The sequence below is a fragment of the Numenius arquata genome, chromosome 2 (assembly GCF_964106895.1).
Source record: "Numenius arquata chromosome 2, bNumArq3.hap1.1, whole genome shotgun sequence".
Lineage (NCBI taxonomy): Eukaryota > Metazoa > Chordata > Aves > Charadriiformes > Scolopacidae > Numenius > Numenius arquata.
This window is the reverse complement of record NC_133577.1, coordinates 24,968,902-24,991,686: the sequence shown is the minus strand read 5'-3', so window position 1 is coordinate 24,991,686 and position 22,785 is coordinate 24,968,902. Positions and strand designations below refer to the sequence as shown.

The window sequence follows — 22,785 nt, the reverse complement described above, 5'->3', positions numbered from 1 at the left end:
GAATTATTTCACTGCCTACTGTTAGCAAGTACCCAGCAACATTACTAATTTAACAAGTAGAAAATATGACACTTCAAAGTAAAGCATAGTGCTTTATGGATAGTAAAATGGTATGGCACCCATACATCTGTACGTCTAAGGAATACAGGTAGCGCTATAAGGACAAAAAACAACAATGCAAAAATGCATTCTAAGAATCAAGCAAAAGATCAAAGACAGCATTTAGAATTACAAAATAATTTCTCTTCTTGAACTATAGTCTTAACACTTCTCTTAGAATTTCATATAACTATATGAAGAAGTCCTCCACAAAAAACACACAGCCATGATTTAACCATTTACTGCAGTGCTAATCCCAGAAACTTCAGAGAATGATCTGCATTTTCTGACTTCTCTTCAGAGGCACATAAGAGCTCCAACCTTTTCAGCCAAGCTTTGATTTTAAATGCATTTAATCCAACCTGGAGGGCTGGTTTTCCAACAGATATCCAGCACTACATTAAGCATAAAAGCTAGTCAAAATAGCAGGAATGGAGTTCTGCTACTTCTCTTTTCTCTTGTCATAAGGAGTCATGAACTAGATCAAGAGAAATAAAGAGGGACCTTTTCACCATTATGAAGAGTCATTCAGAAACTCCCTTTTTAAATCTTGACATAAAGCAAGCTCACAGAACACGTGCTGAACATGCACTAATACAGCAACACTAATTACCAGCACACAAAGCTGGAGAGTAAACTACTTTAAGCTGTACAAAACAGCCTACAATTCCTAACTCTGGCTTCCGTAATCTGTTTTCTTTCATCTGCTTGAGCAGCATACAAAAACACTAAGGAACTTCGTTCCACACAGTACAGGAGAATCTTAGCTGACTATGGCTAATTACATTCTCTTCAACTTTTTACAAAAACTGCAACAGATATACCGTCGTGATCCACAGATGGGACTGTGACCTGAAATCTTAATGAAGCAATACATTCCAGCTAGTGGATGTTACATCTTCCTCTACACTTACATTCATTTTCCTGAACTGAAGCAAGAAAATCTTATTAGAAAAATAAGATTTTTTTTCCATATCTCATTTGAGGAAACTGAGAACACATAGCAAAACTACTCTCTACAAGTCTCTAGCAGAGATAAGCAAGATGAGAATAACTAGAATTGAACTAGATAGATCCCAAATGTAATTGTATTTTTGTTTCTGTTAAAACACTTGATTATCTTCAGACACCTTGTTTTCCTGAATTTAATATTCACCAAGTGAATTGACAAGTCTTCTATTCCAGCCCAGGGTTGTCTTCCATTGCAGACTTTTGTCTTCAAGATGCTTCAAGAGCTGTGCTTTCATGTCTATTTAGTTTAGCTCCTTCTCTGTATGAAGCCTAGATCAGAAAACTTAACTGAGAAGAAATAAATTAATTTCTCTTTCGCCCAGAGTCAGCTTTTACTGACCATCACCTTGGAAAGGAAATTCTGAACAAATTAAAGATCCAATGGTCGTGGTAAGGCTGGAAAAAGACCTGCCATCTCCCTCCAAAATAGGAAACTTGTCTGGAATGATAAAAACGTTTGCTTTTATGCCATACATCCTCATTCCAAATATGGCACACTCAAAAGAAGAGCCCATGTGCCAGGCTAGAAATATTTGGTTGTCACGATTCTGTGATTTGAAATAGATAATGATTTTATTCCTGTCATTGCCTCTCCCTGAGGATAAGCAGAATGCAAAAATACTGCGCCTGCACTTCTTGATTTTTTCCAGTACTTACATTTGATCAAAGTGCAGTTGATCAAAGCCAAGTTTTCGTGCCTTACTTGAAATGGTCTGCTAACAATCACTTCTGATGCTAAATAAGGTGCACTGAAGAGAAAATGACAGTATTTGCTTTATCTGCAAAAGTTTTGCACCTTTTTTCCCCTGTTGTCATTCGTATTCTCCTTTTAGCAGTGTGGCATGTCTAAAATAGCTGAGAATAGTCAAGATTTTAAGTAGAATAAGTCTCTAAACTACCTCATCTTTTCATAAAGCTTCCCACTGCTAGTCGATAAGTCTATCTGCATGATACAAAAGGCCATGCTGCATGAAACGCTTGGAGCTCCACTTGTTTCTCTCCTTACTCCTCTTTCTCTCTCTTTCTTTGCAGTAAGCAGTAATTAGGTTATGCAAATTCAGAGTTTGGAAGGGCAGAGCTTGTAATAAGAACAAGCTAACATTGCTGGACATAACAGCTCTGTCTCTCTTCATGATACACCACTATCTGAGGGAGACTTAGCCAAAGAATTTCCGAAGAAAATTACTGCTGCAGTATTTTGTGATAACTTCAGTGAGTTATGCCTGGCACCTGTAAACAACGCTTAGACTAATGAAAACACTCAAAGAAGAATAAGAAGCTATAGTTTGAACTTTTTGCTCAAAAGTTCGATTGAAAAAAAATAGTTCTTGCCTTACTGCTTGTCAAAAGAAAAAACTTTCATGCCAGTGCTAGGACAAGAAAAGAGCTCTGGTTTGTTATATTAAGAGACCTCTGGTTCGTTTCTGACTCTTCCTACATGTGGGGGCTCCGTTAGCAAACCTGAAAACATTTTCAGCCTGTCATATTCACAACAACCGCTGTTAGCTTTCAGATACGTTATTAACTAAGCTACTGTAGTGTAAATCAGAGAGTTAAAATTGTCAAGAGCGCATTTTACTGCCAATCTTTACATATTTTTTTTTAAGGAAGTACCTTGATAAGTTGGCTTTTTCATTAATATATAGAACACTTATAAAAAGAAATAGAGAGTGTTACCTTCTTCTATTTGCATGAGGGATGAAATTAATTTCCCACCAACCCCCATGCTGAGAAAAAGATAAAGCTGCCAGATCTTCGTGTTATCTTGCTGCTTACTAATACAAAGTAATTAATGAATTCAGAGTTCCACAGTTGGAGACAGATGACTTGAATATCCAAAAAACCACCAGCTACAGTTGCATTTCTGTCCCAAAATGCCTCCATTCCTTCCCCACAGCATGGGAAACCTTTTCAGCTCTGTGAGGAAACACATGTTTTCACCATCTCTTAAATATGGGAGCATCACGTATGCAAGACACTTGCAAGTGATGATTCCTTCACACAAGGCCCTTCAGATCAGTGAAGGGATGTATTTTGCTCCCTTCAGCAAAGACTACCCCACACATAAAATTAGACAGCAGTTTGCTGGTCACTGGCATGGAAAACAGATTTTATTAAAACAAGGCACCAGGAGAAGAGATTAATCAGCCATGACTGGATGATTAGACGGGAGTTAATAAGCTCATGATGCAAGTAAGCCGGAACTCTGCCTAACTGATGGGTATCCACAGACAGCATTTTCCTGAGTAATGAAGTTGTCAAATATTGGAGTAGAGGTTGTGAAATTAAAATTTTTCATATTACAGAAACAGTTTAGTTTAGAATGCACACATGATGTGTGCAATCAATTGCTTTCATTCTCTTAATAAGGTCTGTCATGGATTTATGAGTGTACAAATCTGAAAAACTCCTAGCATTAATTAGTGCTTTACCACGACATAACTGAGACTTTTAAATAAAATTTAATGGAGATGTTTGATTTATGGCTATTTTCTCATGCTGTCCAGGAATTATTTCTGTCGGTATTTCAGTGCTTTTCTCATGTAATTGGATCAGGGAGGGAAGAGACTGTGACATCTAGAGGAGAACAAGGATATTCTGGAACTAATGTTACCAAAGGAGGAGAGAAAAGTCAGATATTAGTGTCAGTAACCAGGCTGTAAACTGGTCAACCACTTCTGCTCCAAAGTTAAGGTCTTCTGTCAGTAACAGGAATAAGACAATAATATATAAAAACTATCAAAGCCACAGATATGGAAAAATATGCAGCAGATCAAAAATAACAGTATAAATGAAGGAAATAAAGGCTATCAAAAGAAAATTAAAAAAATAGGAAAAAAGTTATTCCAATGCAAAAGAAACAGATACCTATCTTTTATTTCTGTACTCTGAAATCAGTTTAAAAAATCAGTGTCAGGTTTATATTAGAAAGATAATTAATTCAACGCATGTCACTATTTATTAAAAACCCACTGAACTGTGTATTAGGGCAACAAAATTTGGTTACACTAAGCTGAAAAACAAATGAAACTTTTAGCTAAATATTTCCTCACAGACTGAAGGCTTTGCTTAGACACAAGTGAATTTTATGTGTTTGTATCACTCCCTTTAATCATCACCTTCCTGATCTCATTTTCAGGAAGCTCTTTCCAAATCCCAACTACAGTAGGGTTCCTTCATACTTGGCTCTCTGAACCTGACCTCTTGATTAGTCTAATCTTGCCTGCAGTCTGAACTGATCCAATCTGCCAAAAGAAAAACAAGAGACTGATGGAAATAAAAAAATCTGCCCACAATTAAGAAGCAAAAGCACTGAAAGTTCCCATCATGAAATGCAGTTAGAATATAAAAAGGAGATGGCTATGAACCAAAAGTTGCTAACTGCTTTAAATACATGCAGAATAAGCATGAGATAAAGAATTTGGAAAATGCTTCCTACCATATTGTACTCAAACCATGGGCTGTATTTGTAGCCCCCAAATCCTCGGGAGATTTGCAGTCCAAGTTACAAGAAAAGCCCCTAAACACTGTCCTATCCACAAAAGGTTTCCAAGAGTGGCCTGTGGTAAAGGACATTATGAACAAGACAATAGATGGGAGGGGGGAAAAAGAAAGAAGTAAAAAAAAAAAAAAAAAAGGTCAGAAAGGCTTTCCTAAATGTTCTAGCCTATAACAAGAGAAGTTTTGTGCTATTCCATAAGTCCCTTGCTTGAGATTTTAAAGGTCCTGAAGAGATGTCTGTGTTAAGGTATTATTTTCTTTAGTGCTTTACATCAAGCCAGAAAAATCCTGATATCATCTATGGAGGTGATTCAGATTTCACTAGAAAAAGTAGGAAAAGTATTTCAGGAAAAGGATTTCAGAAAAAGTCTCAGTAGAAAGTCTATTGTATGTGTTCTTTCTCCTTTCAACCCATGCCGCACTATTCATGAGTTGAGAATGGACTAGACAAGCTGGGTAGGTACAGACATCTGAGCTACAAAAAGGCTAAACAGTGTGCAGTACTGAACTGGAGTAAGTCTATGTTTTAACTGTCATTTCCACACAAAGGTCTCAGTTCCATAATTAAGTTTTATTTTCTACTTTGCAGCTTCTCACAATACTCAGAGAGTTACAAGAAACACTGGAGTCTCATACCTCCTGCAGTAATAGCATATAAGGATGTTTCCTATATATTATTTTCCTCACTGGAGAAACACTATGGAAAAAGGCTGAGCAATGTCAAGTCTGGATATAGAGAATGTAGGGCTACAACATCAAGTCAAAAGAGTGGGGTAGTTGTAGCATTCACTGTCTGAAGTATGTACCAAAAGATTCCAAGAAATGTGTTAGCACCGTCCACTATGCAATTACGATATAATCAATTTACAGGTCTTACACACTTAGCTGTGAAACAACAGGACTATTTTTCCTATCCAGACATAAATGCAAATAAAAAGAGTTCACACCAAGTTCTGTAAGTTTGGTTGCAGCATATTCCTCCCAAATTAACAGAAACATTGAGAACTTTTTCCTTGACCTTACAAAATTTGAATTAAACTACAGAATGTTTATCACTCCCCAACAAACGAATAACGTACTTGAAGAAGAAAAAAACACTTTTTAGCAACATATTTCACACTATTTAGTGAATTACCAAAGTAATCAGGAGACAAGAATACTTCTGAACTGAAATGAATGATTCTCAACAAAAAGATACTCAGATTATTGTATTTAAATTCTAGATTTCTGCATAAAAAGCTCTAAAATATTTTTCGTATTTATTAAGCTACCCAAAACACTGCATTTACAAGTATAGGAGAGGAAAAAAGAAAAAAAAAAGATCACTATGGATGAAGCATTTAAACATTAAGTCAATTTGCCTCAAATTTTCACTGGGAAACTTGAATGGCAGAATTTCAAAACCTACCAAACACCATTCATAAAAAAAAATAACAAACAGTAAAGTCTCTCACCTATATGCTTAGGTAGTTCCAGGACTTAGGAAAAATTATCTGCTAAATATTCAGTTCAAGAGTTGTTGACTCCAGTCTCAAGACAAACTGGGAAAGGACTCAGCATTTGCACCTTGAGGGATCACTAAAGAAAGAAAAGGTCTTCCTTCTATGCAGAGACAAATGCCAGCTACCTAATAAGTTCCTCTGAGAATCTCCAAACCCACCAATAAGTTCTGTCTTTAAAATGAAGGCTTTGAATTTCACTGAGTAATATACTTAAAAAGTAGTGACACATGGCTGAGTGTAAGAACCCTCAACTGAAATTTCTTGGAACAGCCAAAGGATTTTTCAGTTACTGACATTATTACAATTCAGACAAATGCACCAGTTCTTTTGAAGCAGAGCTATACACAGTAAGCAGCTTATAAACTAACAAACGAACACCACCTGGAAGCAAAATTTTACTAAAAGAGCAAAAATGCATAAGTACCCAGTTAACTAAAATAGTCTGCTGCTAAATGACCTACATATACACTAGGTTATGTGAATTTACCACATTAAATAATCACCACTAAAAAAAGTGAAAAAAACAGGATTTCCAAATTTGTCCCTTTCCTTCTGCTCTGTATGCATCGTTATCCTCTGTTGACTCATCCCAATATTTTTTAAATAGAAACTTCTTTCAAGAAAAGTAAGTGTTCTGCATATTTATCAACAGCAACGAAAGACTGCTTCAGGAGTGGAAGCTGCACGTACTGCCATAATTACAAGCACATTCCACACCGTCAGCAGTATCTGCACAAACAAGCATTAACTACAAAAACCACATACAATAATACAGGACTTCGTAAACCAAATCAATTAGGTCTAAAGCAGATGACAACACCCAACCTAATAGAAGTCGGGTTTACTTGTAGCAGCCTAAGTGCCCTCTGTTCAAGTTTCTCTGCTTATGCTGTGTCTTTTTCAAAGTATGCTGTTTTCACAAAGAAAAGTAAGGAGCGAGCTTTTACTACCATCACATGAAAAAGGAAAACAAAGTCTTATCTATTTATGCACAGAGAGAATGACAATTATTTGGAGGACTAAAGGGCAACCAACTGTCTAACCAGCAAACTAGAAAAGGTTGCAGCCTAGGCAGAAAGAGGATACTGATAGGGAAAGGGAGGATAATCTTCAGAGCTCAGCAACAATCACAAGTTTATCAAAAAGCCATTTATGGATCAGGATCGAAGGCCTTACAAAAACAACAAATAAGGGGATAACACCTCCCCTTCTCACTTACCATGTTAGCAGTATTCTAAAAGCACAGGTTTCAATTTTAATTTGAAAACTAAAGGACAGATACTACACAGAGTTCAGGAAGAGTCAAACAAAGCACACTCCATATTTTTAATCTAAATGCGTGTGTGTGTGTGTGTGTAGAATCATAGAATAGAATCAAATCATAGAATCATCTAGGTTGGAAGGGACCTGTAAGATCATCATTGTTACTTGGGAGAAAGACTGATCCCCACCTCGCTACAACCTCCTTTCAGGTAGTTGTAAAGAGTGATAAGGTCTCCCCTGAATCTCCTTTTCTCCAGGCTAAACATCCCCAGCTCCCTCAGCTGCTCCTCGTAAGACTTGTGCTCTAGACCCCTCACCAGTTTTCTTGCCCTTGACACGCTCCAGCACCTCAATGTCTTTCTTGTAGTGAGGGGCCCAAAACTGAACACAGTATTTGAGGTGGGGCCTCACCAGTGCCAAATACAGGGGGACGATCAGTTGCCTAGTCCTGCTTCACATGCTATTCTGATACAGACTAGGATGCTGTTGGCCGCCTTGGCCACCTGGGCACACTACCGGCTCACATTCAGCCGGCTGTCTACCAATACCCCCAGGTCCTTTTCTGCCATATAAATATGTATATTTAACAAGTATGCTTTTGAAGGGGAAGGACGCAATCCAGGCTGCCTGCAGGAACTCAGCAGGAGCCTTTACTGCAGCTGAGATCCTGCAGACAGTCCAAAATGGAGCCTGTTGATGCGGGACCCGCTACCCATCCAAGAAACAAACCGTGGCTCAGCAGGCTGGCAGCACAGGCTGCTGCGGTCAGCAGATCCCTTCCCAGCTGCGGCTGCCCAGGAGCTTGCCATCCTCCCCTTCACTGGGAGAAGGCCCTGCCTGCAGAGTGGCAGCTCAAATGCTCAAAACGAAAAATCCCGGTTTAGGAGAGGCTGAGTGATCCTGACGCACACTGAGGCACGATCTTGGTTTATAGCTTCCATTGAGTTTTGAGCTCATCCCAAGCCCAGCAACCCTGCTACTCAGCTGGGATGGATGATCCTGCCATTCAAAAAGGCAAGACAGCACCCCTGTGAAGAGCAGGGGTTCATTGCCTCTTCCACACTCAGGTCCCAGCCGAGGCTATAAATCAGGCACCGGGAGCCCAGAGGCAGAATCTCACCTCTTCAAACAGAGCTGCTCCCTGTTCTCAGCCTTTGTTCACTTACACCCCTGGTCCTATACCCCTTCATTTCTTTCACTTTCCTTCCCTCAATCTCCAACTCAAGAGTTCTTGCTAACCTTATAAGTAAATTAAAAATGGTAATTCTCTGTGGTAAGAGAGAAACAAAAACCAAATCTGCCTGTTAACTTTTGACCTGGAGTAGTGTAACTCTCACACTACAGTAGCACTTAAATACTTAAAATAGACCGATACACTCACCTGCTTGGAAGGCTTTGGTTTTACTACTGTTACTGAAACAAAACGTTTGATGGCTCTCCAGCAAGACCTTCCAAAACCAGAAACCATACCTCTCAGCGAATCAACACTACCACAGTTGCTAAGGGATGGCTGGGCATCAAAAGAAATAAATTTTCCACAAATAGCTGTTAGGTGTGAAATAACACCCGTTCTTACCAGACCTGTAATTTTTCCTAAGATATTGTAGATTCACTCTGTGATGTACCTACTATGGATTCAAATTTCTTACTGCCATGGGCAGATGCAGTTACATACATGCAGACGTATTCTCACACTTACAGTGCCTATCCAGACCTGTTCAGCAGCAATGTTCAGTGACGATCATCAGGAAATCATGCACTTTTATCATCAACTCTGACACACCACACAAGCAATACAGAGATGAACCCTGCTTCTCCCCAAACTCAGCTTCTTCCCATTTTCTGTTCAGGACAGGAATCCACTCTGTTCAGTTCTACTCAGTCTCACAATCCTAGCTCTACCTCTTCTTTTTTTTCAAATGATACCCATGTTGCTGCCACTCAAACGTTATCCCTTTGGGGAGAACTATTCACATCCAAACCTGAACAATACGGAAGTCAATGATGCATATACAACATCATTAGCATCAAAAGCACCCCAAGGTGTTGAACCCTGCAAGATAAGGAGACTTGGAAACAAAACTACATTATGAAAACCTTGACTGAATTTGAAGATTAGGGTTTTTTTTTTAATCACCACAGAAGGTGTCGGTATGGTACCTCCTGGAGGATCAGCACACTGAACACATTTCAAGAGGAAGGATCCACTGTGTAATCTTCCAGCTGCAGCTGCTTTGAGGTCCCATGGAGCTGCCTGATAGCAGCTCTGCAGACACCTTGAACATTTGCCATACTCCCAGCATGTACAGCACTGCTGTGCATTTCCTACACTGAGAGCATTTTGCACCAGCATCTAAATATTCTTTAAACTTGTTATTATAAGCCACTAAGATGAGACAAAGGATCCCTCAATTTTTGAAATTTTGCATCCACCTAGCATAAAGCTATCCTTACAAAAAGCCATTATAACACAAATATAAATTTGGATAATTGTCATGTATATTATGAGATGTCTAAATAGTGTTATTCACAATCTGTTTAAAAATATTGCATAATCATTCTTTCCATTCTCAGTATAATTGTATACCTTGGCAAAAATGAAAGATATCATTTATTCATTGTAAGATCTTGGGTTTCACAAATGATTCAGATTACAGCTCTGTGCATTGCAAAAGAAGAGGAAAATACAATGTTTGAGTATCACAATATGCAGGCCTTGCATCAGCTGAGAGATTGACATAAAGTTGCACTTTGTACAGTCAGTAACAGGAGAGCTGCAACAGACATGAACAATTTATATTTCAAAACACCTTTTACTATTTACTAAGCTAAAGTATGAAGTTTTTGCATTTTCAAAAGAATTATGCTAAATTTTACCAGAAAAAAAGTTAACAAAATTAAGGCAAAGAGCAAAAAGAAAGCGACAGAAGTCATCTTGCAACCTAAATTTCAGTCCTTTCCTGTCACTGTCTCACCACACAGCCTTCCACATGTCCATTACCTTTTCAACATCAACTCTGCCTCATTCAATATGTAGAAGAGAGGGTGGTCACTTACTATTTTATCTCATCCCAGCTCAGTATGCAACCATTGTCCTGAATATTGATTTAAAAAATGCTCCTAAAGACATAATGATTAAATGCCATCAATTTTATGATGTTCACTACTACAATGCTAATCTCACAAATATTAATTCAATTTTCACAATATCCCAGATGACATATCAATACATTTAGAGAATATAAAGCATCAATCCACTGAAATCAAAGTATACACAAACCACGGAGTTCAGTTTAAGATTCCTAGTACCCGATTTCCAACTCTATTTTACATTTTATGTGTAGCTTCCGTCAGCTACAGTCCTCAACACCTGCACAAATCAGTCCTGAGGTATGAAGACATACAAAAACAGAAAAAATACAACTAGCAATCACTGCTTAGCTAGACTGATCTGATTTAAAACTTGGTGTGTTAGTAGCTTTGGAGAACCATGTAGTGGTTTAAGAGACTATCTCACCTTCACAAAGGACGATGAAGCAAAACTGACACTCCTCAGCATTCTGTAAAAGCATTTGAATGTGAGGATTTGGGAGGGGGGTTACCTATTCATCTTTTATTTTGCCTAAATATCATTTACTACACCATCTCCAAATTTTAAAAAAAAAGGAACAAAAACAACAACAACAACAACCCCTAAAAAAATCAACCCAACTCTTCCAGGACTTAAGAAGGAATCTTTACTGAATGGCATCAGTATGTTGCCGTCCTTTATCTTAAATAACTATAGGTTATAGATGCCAAGGGGATAATACCTGTGGAATTGACTGATGAAAAGCAGAGAAACAGACAATCCCCTTATTTTCTCATCCAAGCTAAAAGCCCAACAGCACACCTTGAATTCCCCATCCTAATCTCTTTGTCAATATTTCTCAGCTGTCCTCATGGCAGCTCATTACATCAAAGTGCCAGTTTCAGTGACTTCCACACAGATCATTTTCAGTCAGTAGCTTTTTGTCCAGCTATTCTCAGTTTGTTTCCTAGGACCACATGGAATCTGAACCAATTCTTATTTTAATCCTTGTGTCTAGTCCACTTTTGAGCTGGGCAAAGCTGCAATCTCAAGGAACGGTTAGGTCATCTTCACTGTCTGCCCCTCAAATGCATAGCTCTTCCATTCCACTTTGATGGCAGAATTGAATTGGCTCTGGTTCTCCCTGCATTCAAACCCACAGCAACAGTGTCTGAGTGTTCCAAAATCATTACCTTGCACATCAGTTTTCTGCTTTCAGGAACAGTGTGCAGCTTCAGGTGGGTTTGCAAAACACCCAAAAGTATCAAACAGAAGTTTACTTCCAGCTCTGAACCTTGATGTCCATGAGAACGGCACAAATGCAATCAGTCAGAGCAGATCTGAGAAACTCCAGCACATTCATTTATCTTGAAGTGTTCAGGCTGTGTTTCTTGTAAGTGCTTAAATGTCTTTACTGAGAAAGAAAATATGAAATAAGATCCTCTGTCTTTTTTTTCTTCCACCCTGCACCCCATGTAAGACTCCAGCTCCAGCTCCATATCAGGAGCTGATAGCGTTTCACATCTTCATTACAAACCAGGAGGACAGGACACAGCTTCCAAGCACTGGCAATCTCCATGGCATACAGTGGTAGAAAAGCACAGCTACTGTGCAAATACTGGGAGAAAAAAAAATGCAGAAAACTGCACGTAGAAGTTTTCAGTAGGTAATATGGCAAGTAAGATCAATTTGCAGGAAACTAACAAAGGAGTTAACCCTACATTTGATTTTGCATAAACAAAATTTCAAGCATACAAAGGCAAATGGGAGCCTTTTTTTTTTTTCTATGTAATGAAGTTTAGGAAGAGAAAGAGTAAAAAAGGCTTCAAGTTTACTCCAAGGTTTTCATTCAGAATGAACAAATACAGTGTGATTTCCTAAAATCAGTGCTTAAAATCACCTCAACATAAATGCCAGAGCGCCCTACGCCATCCTGACACCTTCTAGTATGTAGTATACGGTGTAATTCAACATACAGAAATTGTAACAACATATACATTCACTTTCTTGCTACAGATGACACACAAAGAAATCCTTACTTATTTAAGTAGTACGTTTTTTCTAGTAAGCAATCTAAAAGACAACACTTGATATGAAAGACCACAGAAGCAACTGAGAGAAACCCATGTGGTTCCACAGACAGCAAGTGCATTTGGAGCCTCTGTCCTGCAAGAGTCATTAAAACACAATTCCAATAAAAGCACACTGCCCTCAACGTGCAGCTGATTTTACTAGCAAGCAATTCATGTAGCATGAAGCCCAGCCATTAGTAGAGGAATTGAACTTTCTACCCACTTTGCTTATAAAATTGAAGGAAAAAAAAACCAAAATCAACATACAACCCAGATTAGTTTTATGCTCGTCTGAACAAAAAAAAGCCCATGCACACACCTCCCGTTGGCAGAACAAAGCACAGATCAGCAAACAGGCGCTCCAGAAGCTCTCACTAGACTAGGCGCTTCTCACTCTACACCCTCCCAGTGAAATGAGATTTTGCCATGGATGGATGGTACACAACAATAAAATTGTGGCTTGGCACCCACTCATCTTCTGGTAGACCAGAGTGAAAAGAATTCTTTACCACTGCTAACAGAAGTAATTTAAGCTGCTGTGAAAGACAGTTTACCAAGCGTTCTAAATCACTCCAATGAAAAGGTGAAATTAACAACAACCCTCTGCATGGGACATAACTTCTCTCATCCACAAGAAGATGCACACCATGCTGACAGGTGAAAGCAAGTAACGTAACACGTGTATTTATATGTGTTAGAAAGATAGACAGATAGATAGATAGCTGTCTTGTCTATTCACCAGGGCACAGCATTTAACATACAACCTGGAGTCTTCAAATTTCAATGACCTCATTTATGATAATTTCACAGAGGACTATAAAAGACATCACAAAGTAAAAGAGCAGTACTTTATTTATATCATGTGGCTGCTGGATATATTTCAGAAAACATAAGCAAAGCAAGTGTAACTCAACGTATCACAATCCCTTATTGGTCTCAAATGAAAAGCAGGGTTTTGCTCAGAACAATATAAAAGATACGTGACTTTGTGCTTCACTTAGAGTAAAATGTCCTTTAAATGCCAAGCTAATTTAATTTCCTGTACCTAGCCACTGTACCCAAAACTTTTTTTTGATCTCTTTGAAGTAACAAATGGATTAGAACAGAACAAAAGTTCAAACTAGCCACTTGTTATCTAAATACAGATAGTAACAGTGTTTTGAATCCTCAAATTCACCCTTTCAAAAAAAATAATTTATATTGAAGCATACTGTAAACAGTAAAAGGAAGATTAGGGATAATGTGGGCTCACTGATGAATGAGATGGGCACCCTAGTGGTGGAAGACACGGAGAAAGCAGAGTTGCTGAATGCCTTCTTTTCTTCAGTCTTCACTGCTAAGGCTGTCCCTCATGAATCTCTGGCCTCTGGCCTCAACCCCCTGGCCCCTGGCAAGGGGGAGGGTATGGAGAGAGGAAGTTTTTCCTCCAGTAGAGGAGGACCAGGTTCGGGACCACTTGGCCAAACTGGACATTCATAAGTCCATGGGCCCTGATGGGATGCACCCACAAGTGCTGAAAGAGCTGGCAGATGTTATTGCTGGGCCACTCTCTATCATCTTTGAAAGGTCATGGAGAACAGGAGAGGTGCCAGAAGACTGGAGGAAGGCCAACATCACTCCAGTCTTCAAAAAGGGCAAGAAGGGGGACCCTGGGAACTACAGACCAATTAGTCTGACCTCCATCCCTGGGAAGGTAATGGAGAGACTCATTCTAGATGTCATCTCCAAACAAGTCGAAGAGCAGGGGGTTATTGGAAGTGGGCAACATGGGTTTACCAAGGGTAAATTATGTTTGACCAATCCGATAGCTTTCTACGATGCTATAACTGGTTGGTTGGATGAGGGGAGGGCAGCAGATGTCATCTACCTTGACTTCAGCAAGGCTTTTGACACAGTCTCCCATAGCATCCTCATTGGGAAACTAAGGAAGTGTGGGCTGGATGAGGGGACAGTGAGGTGGATTGAGAACTGGCTGTGTGACAGGACCCAAAGGGTAATGATTAATGGAGCAGGTTCAAGCTGGAGGCCTGTAACCAGTGGTGTCCCCCAGGGGTCAATACTTGGTCCAGTCCTGTTCAACATACTCATCAGCGACCTGGACGAGCAGATCGAGTGTATCCTCAGCAAGTTTGCTGATGATACCAAACTGGGAGGGGTGGCTGACACCCCAGAGGGCCGTGCTGCCATCCAGAGAGACCTGGACAGTCTGGAGAGCTGGGCAAGGAAGAACCTCATGAGGTTCAACAGGGAAAAGTGTAGGGTCCTGCACCTGGGGAAGAAGAATGTTAGGCACCAATACAGGTTAGGTGTGGACCTGCTGGAGTCAAGTTCTGAAGAGAAAGATCTGGGGGTTCTGGTAGACAGCAAAATGACAATGAGCAAGCAGTGTGCTCTTGTGGCCAGGAAGGCCAATGGAATCCTGGGCTGCATAGGGAAGAGTGTGGCTAGTAGGTCGAGGGAAGTCATTCTCCCCCTCTACTCTGCACTGGTGAGGCCACAACTGGAATACTGCATCCAGTTCTGGGCTCCCCAGTTCAAGAGGGATAGGGAACTACTGGAAAGAGTCCAGCGAAGGGCAACGAGGATGATTCAAGGATTGGAGCATCTCCCTTATGAAGAAAGGCTGAGAGAGCCGGGACTCTTTAGCCTGGAGAAGAGAAGGCTGAGGGGAGATCTTATTAATGCCTACAAGTGTCTAAAGGGTGGGTTGAAGGAGGAGGGAGCCAGACTCTTTTCAGTGGTTCCCAGTGACAGGACGAGGGGCAACAGGCACAAGCTGGAACATAGGAGGTTCCACTCAAATATGAGAAGAAACTTCTTTACGGTGAGGGTGACAGAGCCCTGGAACAGGCTGCCCAGGGAGGTTGTGGAGTCCCCTTCTTTGGAGATTTTCAAGACCCGCCTGGATGCAGTCCTGAGTAACATGCTCTAACATGCTCTAGGCAATCCTGCTTCAGCAGAGGAGTTGGACTAGATGATCTTTATGGTCCCTTCCAACTCTAAAAATTCAGTGAAATTCAGTGAAATATGAAAAAAGACCCCACTTTTGAAATATAGTTCAAATAAGAGTTAGCAGCAATAGGTTTTATGAAGATTACCTTACACTTCATTTTAATTTGCATAGCCTCTTGGCAAATTTTTATGTTGATAACTACTTTTTTTATGCAGTGTGTTTACTTGAGGATGATTTCAAAAAGCTTTCAGACAAAAGTCTATGTGATTTGCTGAGGCAAATACCTGATGTTTTTCCATGTCAAGTATGTCTAGATATGTCTTTTCTTTAGGCAGCTCTAGAACTGTCACACAACAGAAAAGCAACCTGGTGGAGAATTTTGTAGAACCTGGCAAATTCACCTGTATGCCACCAATAGAGACCTAACATAGGTAAGCTTGCTCAAGATTATACACATTGGCCCTGATTTTGGCCAAGAAACGGGTAATAATCAGCATCATCACCTAATCTGCCTGCTATATATCATGACTGAAATCTGCATGCTGGATCTAAAGGTACCAGTCATTGAAATATATTTTATAAATCAACAGTATCAACAAGATAACATTGAAAATAAGAATTAAGGCAATCCCTTGATGTACAGACAGGATAGTCTGAGTAGGACATACAGAAATCATTTTCCGTGTTATGAAAGGTGAGAACTGGTAATAGCATACCATGTACAGGTCTGTTGTCTATCTTTTATGAAAAAGATGTTTAGAACTCAAAACTGAAAGAAGCCAAAAAATTATAAATCCATTCCTTACACCTGAAACTTGGCAACTTGCTTCCCATGTACCTGCAGCACCTCTTCTGAGCAAAAGACAGCAGCACAGAAGATGATACACCAGCATAAGAGCAGTTGATGGTAATGTAAAACAGCCGATTTTGCCTTCCTTTCCTCTTATAGGGATGTAAAGTCAGGTCCCTTTCTCCTACTCAATATCCATCACATCCAGAAGAACATAACTACCCCTGTTTCTAATATTACTTATATTGTCCAGAAAGCTCAGAAATTACTGAATACAAGGGTAACAATGGACAGATGGCCAGGATTCATTTCCTAAGAAAATTAGGGAAAATTTACAGGAACTGATTTGACTATGGCATTTCAGTCCTTTCACAAGGAAAAAGTACTAACGTTAAAGAATGTAGTAAATAAAGATTTGATAAAAAAATAAAACAAAAACCAACAAAAACAAAAACAAACAAACAAAAAACCCACAAAGCAACAACAAAAAAAACCCACCATGACCAATAATCAGACTAAAAAGAAATCAGAAGCAAAACCCTCTTACAACCTCTTGTGGTGATCATTCCTAAGTTATTCCAGAAAGCTGTGGATTCACTTTCTCAGCATCATTCAGTCTCATAATCCTTAGTGAAACACAAGGCACTGGACTCCAAAGAGGGCTCACTGGCAAAATGTAATAGCCAGGCTGAGAATAGATGACCTGAAGGCTTTTTCTGGTCTTAAATGCTTTCTAAAAACCTAAGGATTTCCATTTTCATATTTCACCTGCTCTTCTAATATAAAAGGTTGCGCTCAAAAGCCAAGTCAAAATAATTACAAAATAATACCTAGGCTGTGTGCCCTTCTGTAGTAGAGCTTAGGCAGCTATAATTCTGCTTGCCTAAGAGACCAGACCCCAGACTCTGAGCAAAGATGTAATGACAGTCTTCATTGATATGATTACTTACTATTCCCTTTCTCTGCACACAGGATGGTTCTTTTCTGTGGGTGAACTAACAATAAAAGCAATACATGCATACAGCACTCAAGTCCCAGCAAAATCAAAAATTTACCTGTTTAAAATGAAAAGTGTAAATAATGCTGCCTAAGCAAACAAAACAGTTGTGGGTTTATTTTTTAAACCAAAAGCATATAATCAAGCTATGCATTTCAACATTTTAATAAACTGCCAGAGCTGAGCATAGTATTGCGAAGTGAAATTATAAAAACTCGTAGCACAAAGTAACTACTCAGTGCCTAGGGCTAGAAGAAACAGAGCACTACACACATTCATTCTTATGAAATTTCACTCATTTTCCACTGTTGCCTTTGATACTAGCACTTAGCTGATTCAGGAGAGAGAAGTAGGTATACTCAGATCTAATCTCATCAAGTATAGAAATTCCTATTTGGGGATTCTTGCACTAAAAAGGTAGGTCTTTATTGCAGAGGTAATCTTCCACATTTAATACACACTAATTGAGAATTAAAAATAAATCCAGTTACTGCACATAGTTTTTCTTTCTTAAGCGCACAGAAAGCCGTTTATTGTTCTGACTCAAGTCAGCATGAGATTTTGTTCATATTACTGAACCATTTCATTACTGCTTTTACCTGTTATAGAATAAGAATACCTATTATATAAACACAGCATTTAAGAGATTACACACCACAAAAAGCAAAGAAGCAGGAGGAGACCACTTTTAAACACTGTAGTCTTAATGATTTCTAATGTAATAAGTAATTGAAGACTGAAAAGACCTCTCTTTGCAGGATTATTTCCATTTGAAAACTGAGGTCATATTGAATCCAGTTTCTAAAGAGATTGTTACTATAAATTGCTGCAGTTTCTTCTCCCAGATGACAGAAAACACCATTATTCTAAATAAAAAATTGATACTGCTTTAGGAAGATAAAGTGCTTCAGACATATGCACAAAATTACCTCTTCTCATAAAGTAAACTCATCAGTCATTAAATGCAAAACACACATGTTCTAACAGTTACTTCAAACAAATATGAAGCTGCCTACATAAGTACCAACCCTATGATAAATACCTATAAACACAAGGGAAAACTTTATATATTTGTCATAGAAACTACTTACAGACACTAAATGTCAGATTGTTAATTTATCAGCAAGTACATGTTCAGTTATTTTAGTATTCTCATTAACCTTGGCTTCTGGAGACTTATTACAAGAAAAATAATGACACAGACAATGTCACATAATGACCACACTCAGGGACTTTGCTTTATCTTTTTTGTGCGCATCTCAGAAGACCCATGAGTACAAAGCACTGTACATCAGTACAACTGACATCACTTTTCTTTAGGCACAGATAGGAACGCCCAGAACTCTGACCTTCAGGGTTATGGATAGAAAACATCAATAATTGTTTCTGGGAAATACCAGATTACCATCAAACATGGTTCTTGCAGCTTGGAGTATGTAGGTCCCATCAGTCACTGTGCCCTACAAAAGTTGTCTTTCTGCTCACATCTAGTACAGAAAATAGTCCAGAACTAGTGCAAATGTTCTGCCTGAGACCTCTACAAAGCTGTATTTAGCCTGTCCTCTTCCCAGCAGAATCCTTGAGCTCACATGTTCTAACCATTCTGCAGAGAACTTAACATGGTTCTTTATCCCACATTCTCTGGATGTGATCTCTGTATTAAAAGTAAATACTCACTTAACAGTTGGTCCAAAGACTCCGCTAAAGACAGCTCAACACAAAAGTCACCAATTAATGTTGTGATTTTAAAAAAGTTTCAACACTTTGTATTCGAAATTTGATTATGTTTTTTAATTCACTCTATTCTGCCCTATAGCACTACTTTAACATGCTCTCCCGCACAGCCTCTTCAATTTCTTCTCCTGCCCATACCTGGTGGGAATAAACAGCAAGAAAACTGTTGCTCTACTTCACAAATACGTTATCACCGCACATCCTTGGGTTTTGACTTTGATTTTTGACATTATGCCTGTATATGCCTGTTCTTTTGAATTTTTTTTTTTTCCTGTAGATTTGCTTACTCTTGGTTTCAGGATTTACAAACTAAGGGAAGTGGGGTCCCCATTTAGAAACATGGATCTGCTTACTTACTCTGGTGCCATCTCTTCTCTCAGATGTGCTTTTCACTCTATTGCTGTTGGAGTTAGTCCTTGGAATGAATTATCACTGACAGCACACACTTTGGATTATCCATGGGACTGTTCTTAGACTTCATTTCCCAAACACCACTTTCAGTCTCAGTGTCTGGCATTTTATGGGACTATAGTACAGTGGAGGAAAAAAAAAAGCTGTATTTTGCAAGATGAAAAAAGTGCATATTCAATAACTTACCCCTTCTGCCTTTTCTTCTGTGTTAGCAAGCATTTCCTGGAGGGCCCGTACTGATAGAGACTGCTCCAGCACAAAGGTGCAGATGGACAAATCAGGTGGAACATTCTAGGTGAAAGAAAAACATGAGATCACATTAGTCACAGATTTGTGAAAAGCACTTTCTAATGCTTCTATCTTCCCTCACTTTCCATGAATCTGAAAGATCTAGTATATCCTTGAGGCTATGAAAGCCAGTGACATTCTGGGCTGCAACAGTTAAGGCTTAGCCAGCAAGAAAAGGGAAGCAATTCTTCCTCTCTGCTCAGCATTTGTAAGCCGATGCCTGGGGTACTGGGCTCCCCAGTTCAAGAAGGACAGGCAACTGCTGGAGAGGGTACAGCAGAGGACTACAAAGATGATCAGGGGCCTGGAGCATCTCTCTTATGAGGAAAGGCTGAGGGACTTGGGTCTTTTTAGTCTGGAGAAGAGAAGACTGAGGAGGGATCTGATCAACACCTATAAATACTTAAAGGGTGGGTGTCAAGAGGATGGGGCCAGTCTTTTGTCAGTGGAGCCCAGTGACAGGACAAGAGGAAATGGGCACAAATTTGTACATAGGAAGTTCCACCTAAACACGGAGGAACTTCTTTGCTTTGAGGGTGGCAGAGCACTGGAATAGGCTGCCCAGAGAGGTGGTGGAGTCTCCCTGGATGAGTTGGTTTAAAAATATTTCATGTCTAAGCATCAAAATCTGTTGCAAAAGAGGATGCTATCTGATGCTTTTTGATCTGGCTAAAACTTTAATTTAAAATACTCGATGTCTCACTGGAGACATTCAAAACCCACCTGGACACGTTCCTGTCCAACCTTAAAAAACTTGTCATGTCTGAAAAAAATCATTGAGCTATCGAAAAAGCTAATTTTCCAGACTATCATAAAAATTGGCAATAAAATTGAAACAGGTTTGTAATAGCAATGTCTAAGTTACAAAGTAATAAACTAAAATTAGACTTTATGTGGGGACCTTTCCTTTTGTTAATAGAATATTCAACTCCTACACACCTTTTCTTGCCTCCAGAACTTCTTTCATGTTCCTTCTCTTTTCCTTTACATGTTAGTTGCATATTTTAGTTTAGGAATACTTTTACTGACTATTGGAAATCTTTTTTTACACCATGAATACTTTACCACTAAAGCTGTGAAACGGCACGTTTATTCAAACTGTGTACAGTACATTAAATTGTAAAAGGTAGTTGCAAAACCATTTCATTCCCTCTTTTTCAAAAGTTAGTTTACTCAGAATACCTCATACTTAATAGTTTATTAATTTTCTGTTCATCACTCCTAACTTCACAATAATTCAAGTCAGTTTATTAACTAATAGATCTTTCATTACCTTCCACTATTTGTATTTCAATAAAAGGAATGTAAAATAGTATTTTAAATTAAAGTTTTAGCCAGATCAAAAAGCATCAGATAGCATCCTCTTTTGCAACAGATTTTGATGCTTAGACATGAAATATTTTTAAGCCAACTCTTTTAGAATCAGTCCTCTACTTGTCAGTGTTCTCGTTACCATTTTCCTTTTGTAGTTAATCAGACACTACAACAGTCCTTTTCATGCTAGCATTAGGCCAATAGACAACTAATTAGATTCTCTTCAAAACATGCTTATAATGTAAGTACTATCATAAGTCCTTATTTTACAAAGTAGGAAAGAGAGCACTCAAAGATTGCAGGTTGCAAGGTGTTGTTTCTGCTCAGTAAACACGAGTACAATTTTCCATTCTAGAAAGCCCCACAGAAAGGAACTGCCTGACAGTCCAGCTCACCTTCAGCTCTCCCCAGTGCAGACTGACTAACAAGAGCCCGAACAAAACAGAAAAAGATGCTCCTTGCACTGCGCTCAGAAATGAGCCAAAGCTACGTTTTCTGTCTGTTTGCTAATAAACAAGCATATATAAGCAAACAAAGTCTCCATACTTGCTCATTGCAGGGGTGTTGGACTAGATGACCTTTAAAGGTGCTTTGAAACCCAAATAATTCTATAGCAGTATTCCTACTGTTATTACTCTCAAAGCAAGTTTTTTGCCGGCAGAATATGTCTCTCATACAATTTTGTGACCTATCAACATTTTTTACTACTAAACCTACCCTACAAGTTATACACTCCAAAATATGGAAAATCCTGCATCATTTCACACATTGATTAAGCCAACATAACTAGGACACTCCTCCTTCATCAATTCCATTCTCCTTTATGTTCAAGACAGTCATAAGCATTTTCTTCCCTCCTCATTAAAACTGAGGAATGAAGATTTTCCAGCTCTTCTCATAGCAGGTGAATAAGACACAGTTTGAGCAGCCAGAGTAATAGAGGAGAACTGTATGAGATCATCTTGCTTTAGTTAAGTGAAAGAGGCCCCTTCTTACAGTCTAGCAGAATGTTAGAACCAGTTCCTTGTTCTCAAGACAGAGGGAAGAGCACATTATCCCACCTCATCTCTGTGGCATGAACACCTAGACACTCCGTGGCCCTCAGAGACAGCAATGCATTTCCCCTAAGATCTGAAGAAAGATGCATTTACTGATGCGGTGAGCGTGTGAAAAAGTACCAACTCTTCCACTCTGGCAGTTTCTCACCCAGATCTGCTCTGCTGAAGCTCCAACAGGCATGGCTGCACACAGTGTACAACGATCACAGCACAGACATACATAGGACAGATGCAGAATTGCCAACATATTTAGCTCAGACAGTTATAGCTCTGCTCACCCCTATACAGTCCAGTTTAATGCTGATGCTTTTAGAGCTCTGGATTTAGAAGACAGGGCTTCAGGCTGGCATAAAGACACAGATTGAAGGTTCCCATTCTGAATAGCCCCTTCCAAAAAAAGTAATTCCAGGTAATTTTAAACCTTCGTTTAAGTGTACTAGAATTTGTTCACAGTGCATTGTCCATCATTTCAAAGCATAAAATAAAAATGAGGAAGGAAAAACACAGACTCTTTGTCAGTCTTCTGATTAGCTGCCTTATCTCATATTGCCTCACACACAGACAGAAGAAGGAACATGAAAAATAAAGTTATTCTTCATACAAATGAAGATATCTGAAATACCCTGGAGGTATTTAGCAGACATGCAGACGTTGTACTTAGGGATATGGTTTAGTGGTGGACTTGGCAGTGTTAAATTTATGCTTGGACTCGATCTTAAAGG

The 22,785-nt window shown here is 39.1% G+C and overlaps 1 protein-coding gene across 1 annotated transcript in view; it reads right to left on the bottom strand.

The window, feature by feature from the left end:
- RYR2 (ryanodine receptor 2) overlaps nt 1–22,785 on the bottom strand; it is a 440,097-nt gene that overhangs the window by 283,502 nt on the left and 133,810 nt on the right. The window contains exon 3 of the mRNA XM_074144589.1: nt 19,590–19,694. Coding sequence (XP_074000690.1) covers nt 19,590–19,694 — 105 coding nt within the window. The remainder of the gene's footprint in view (nt 1–19,589; nt 19,695–22,785) is intronic.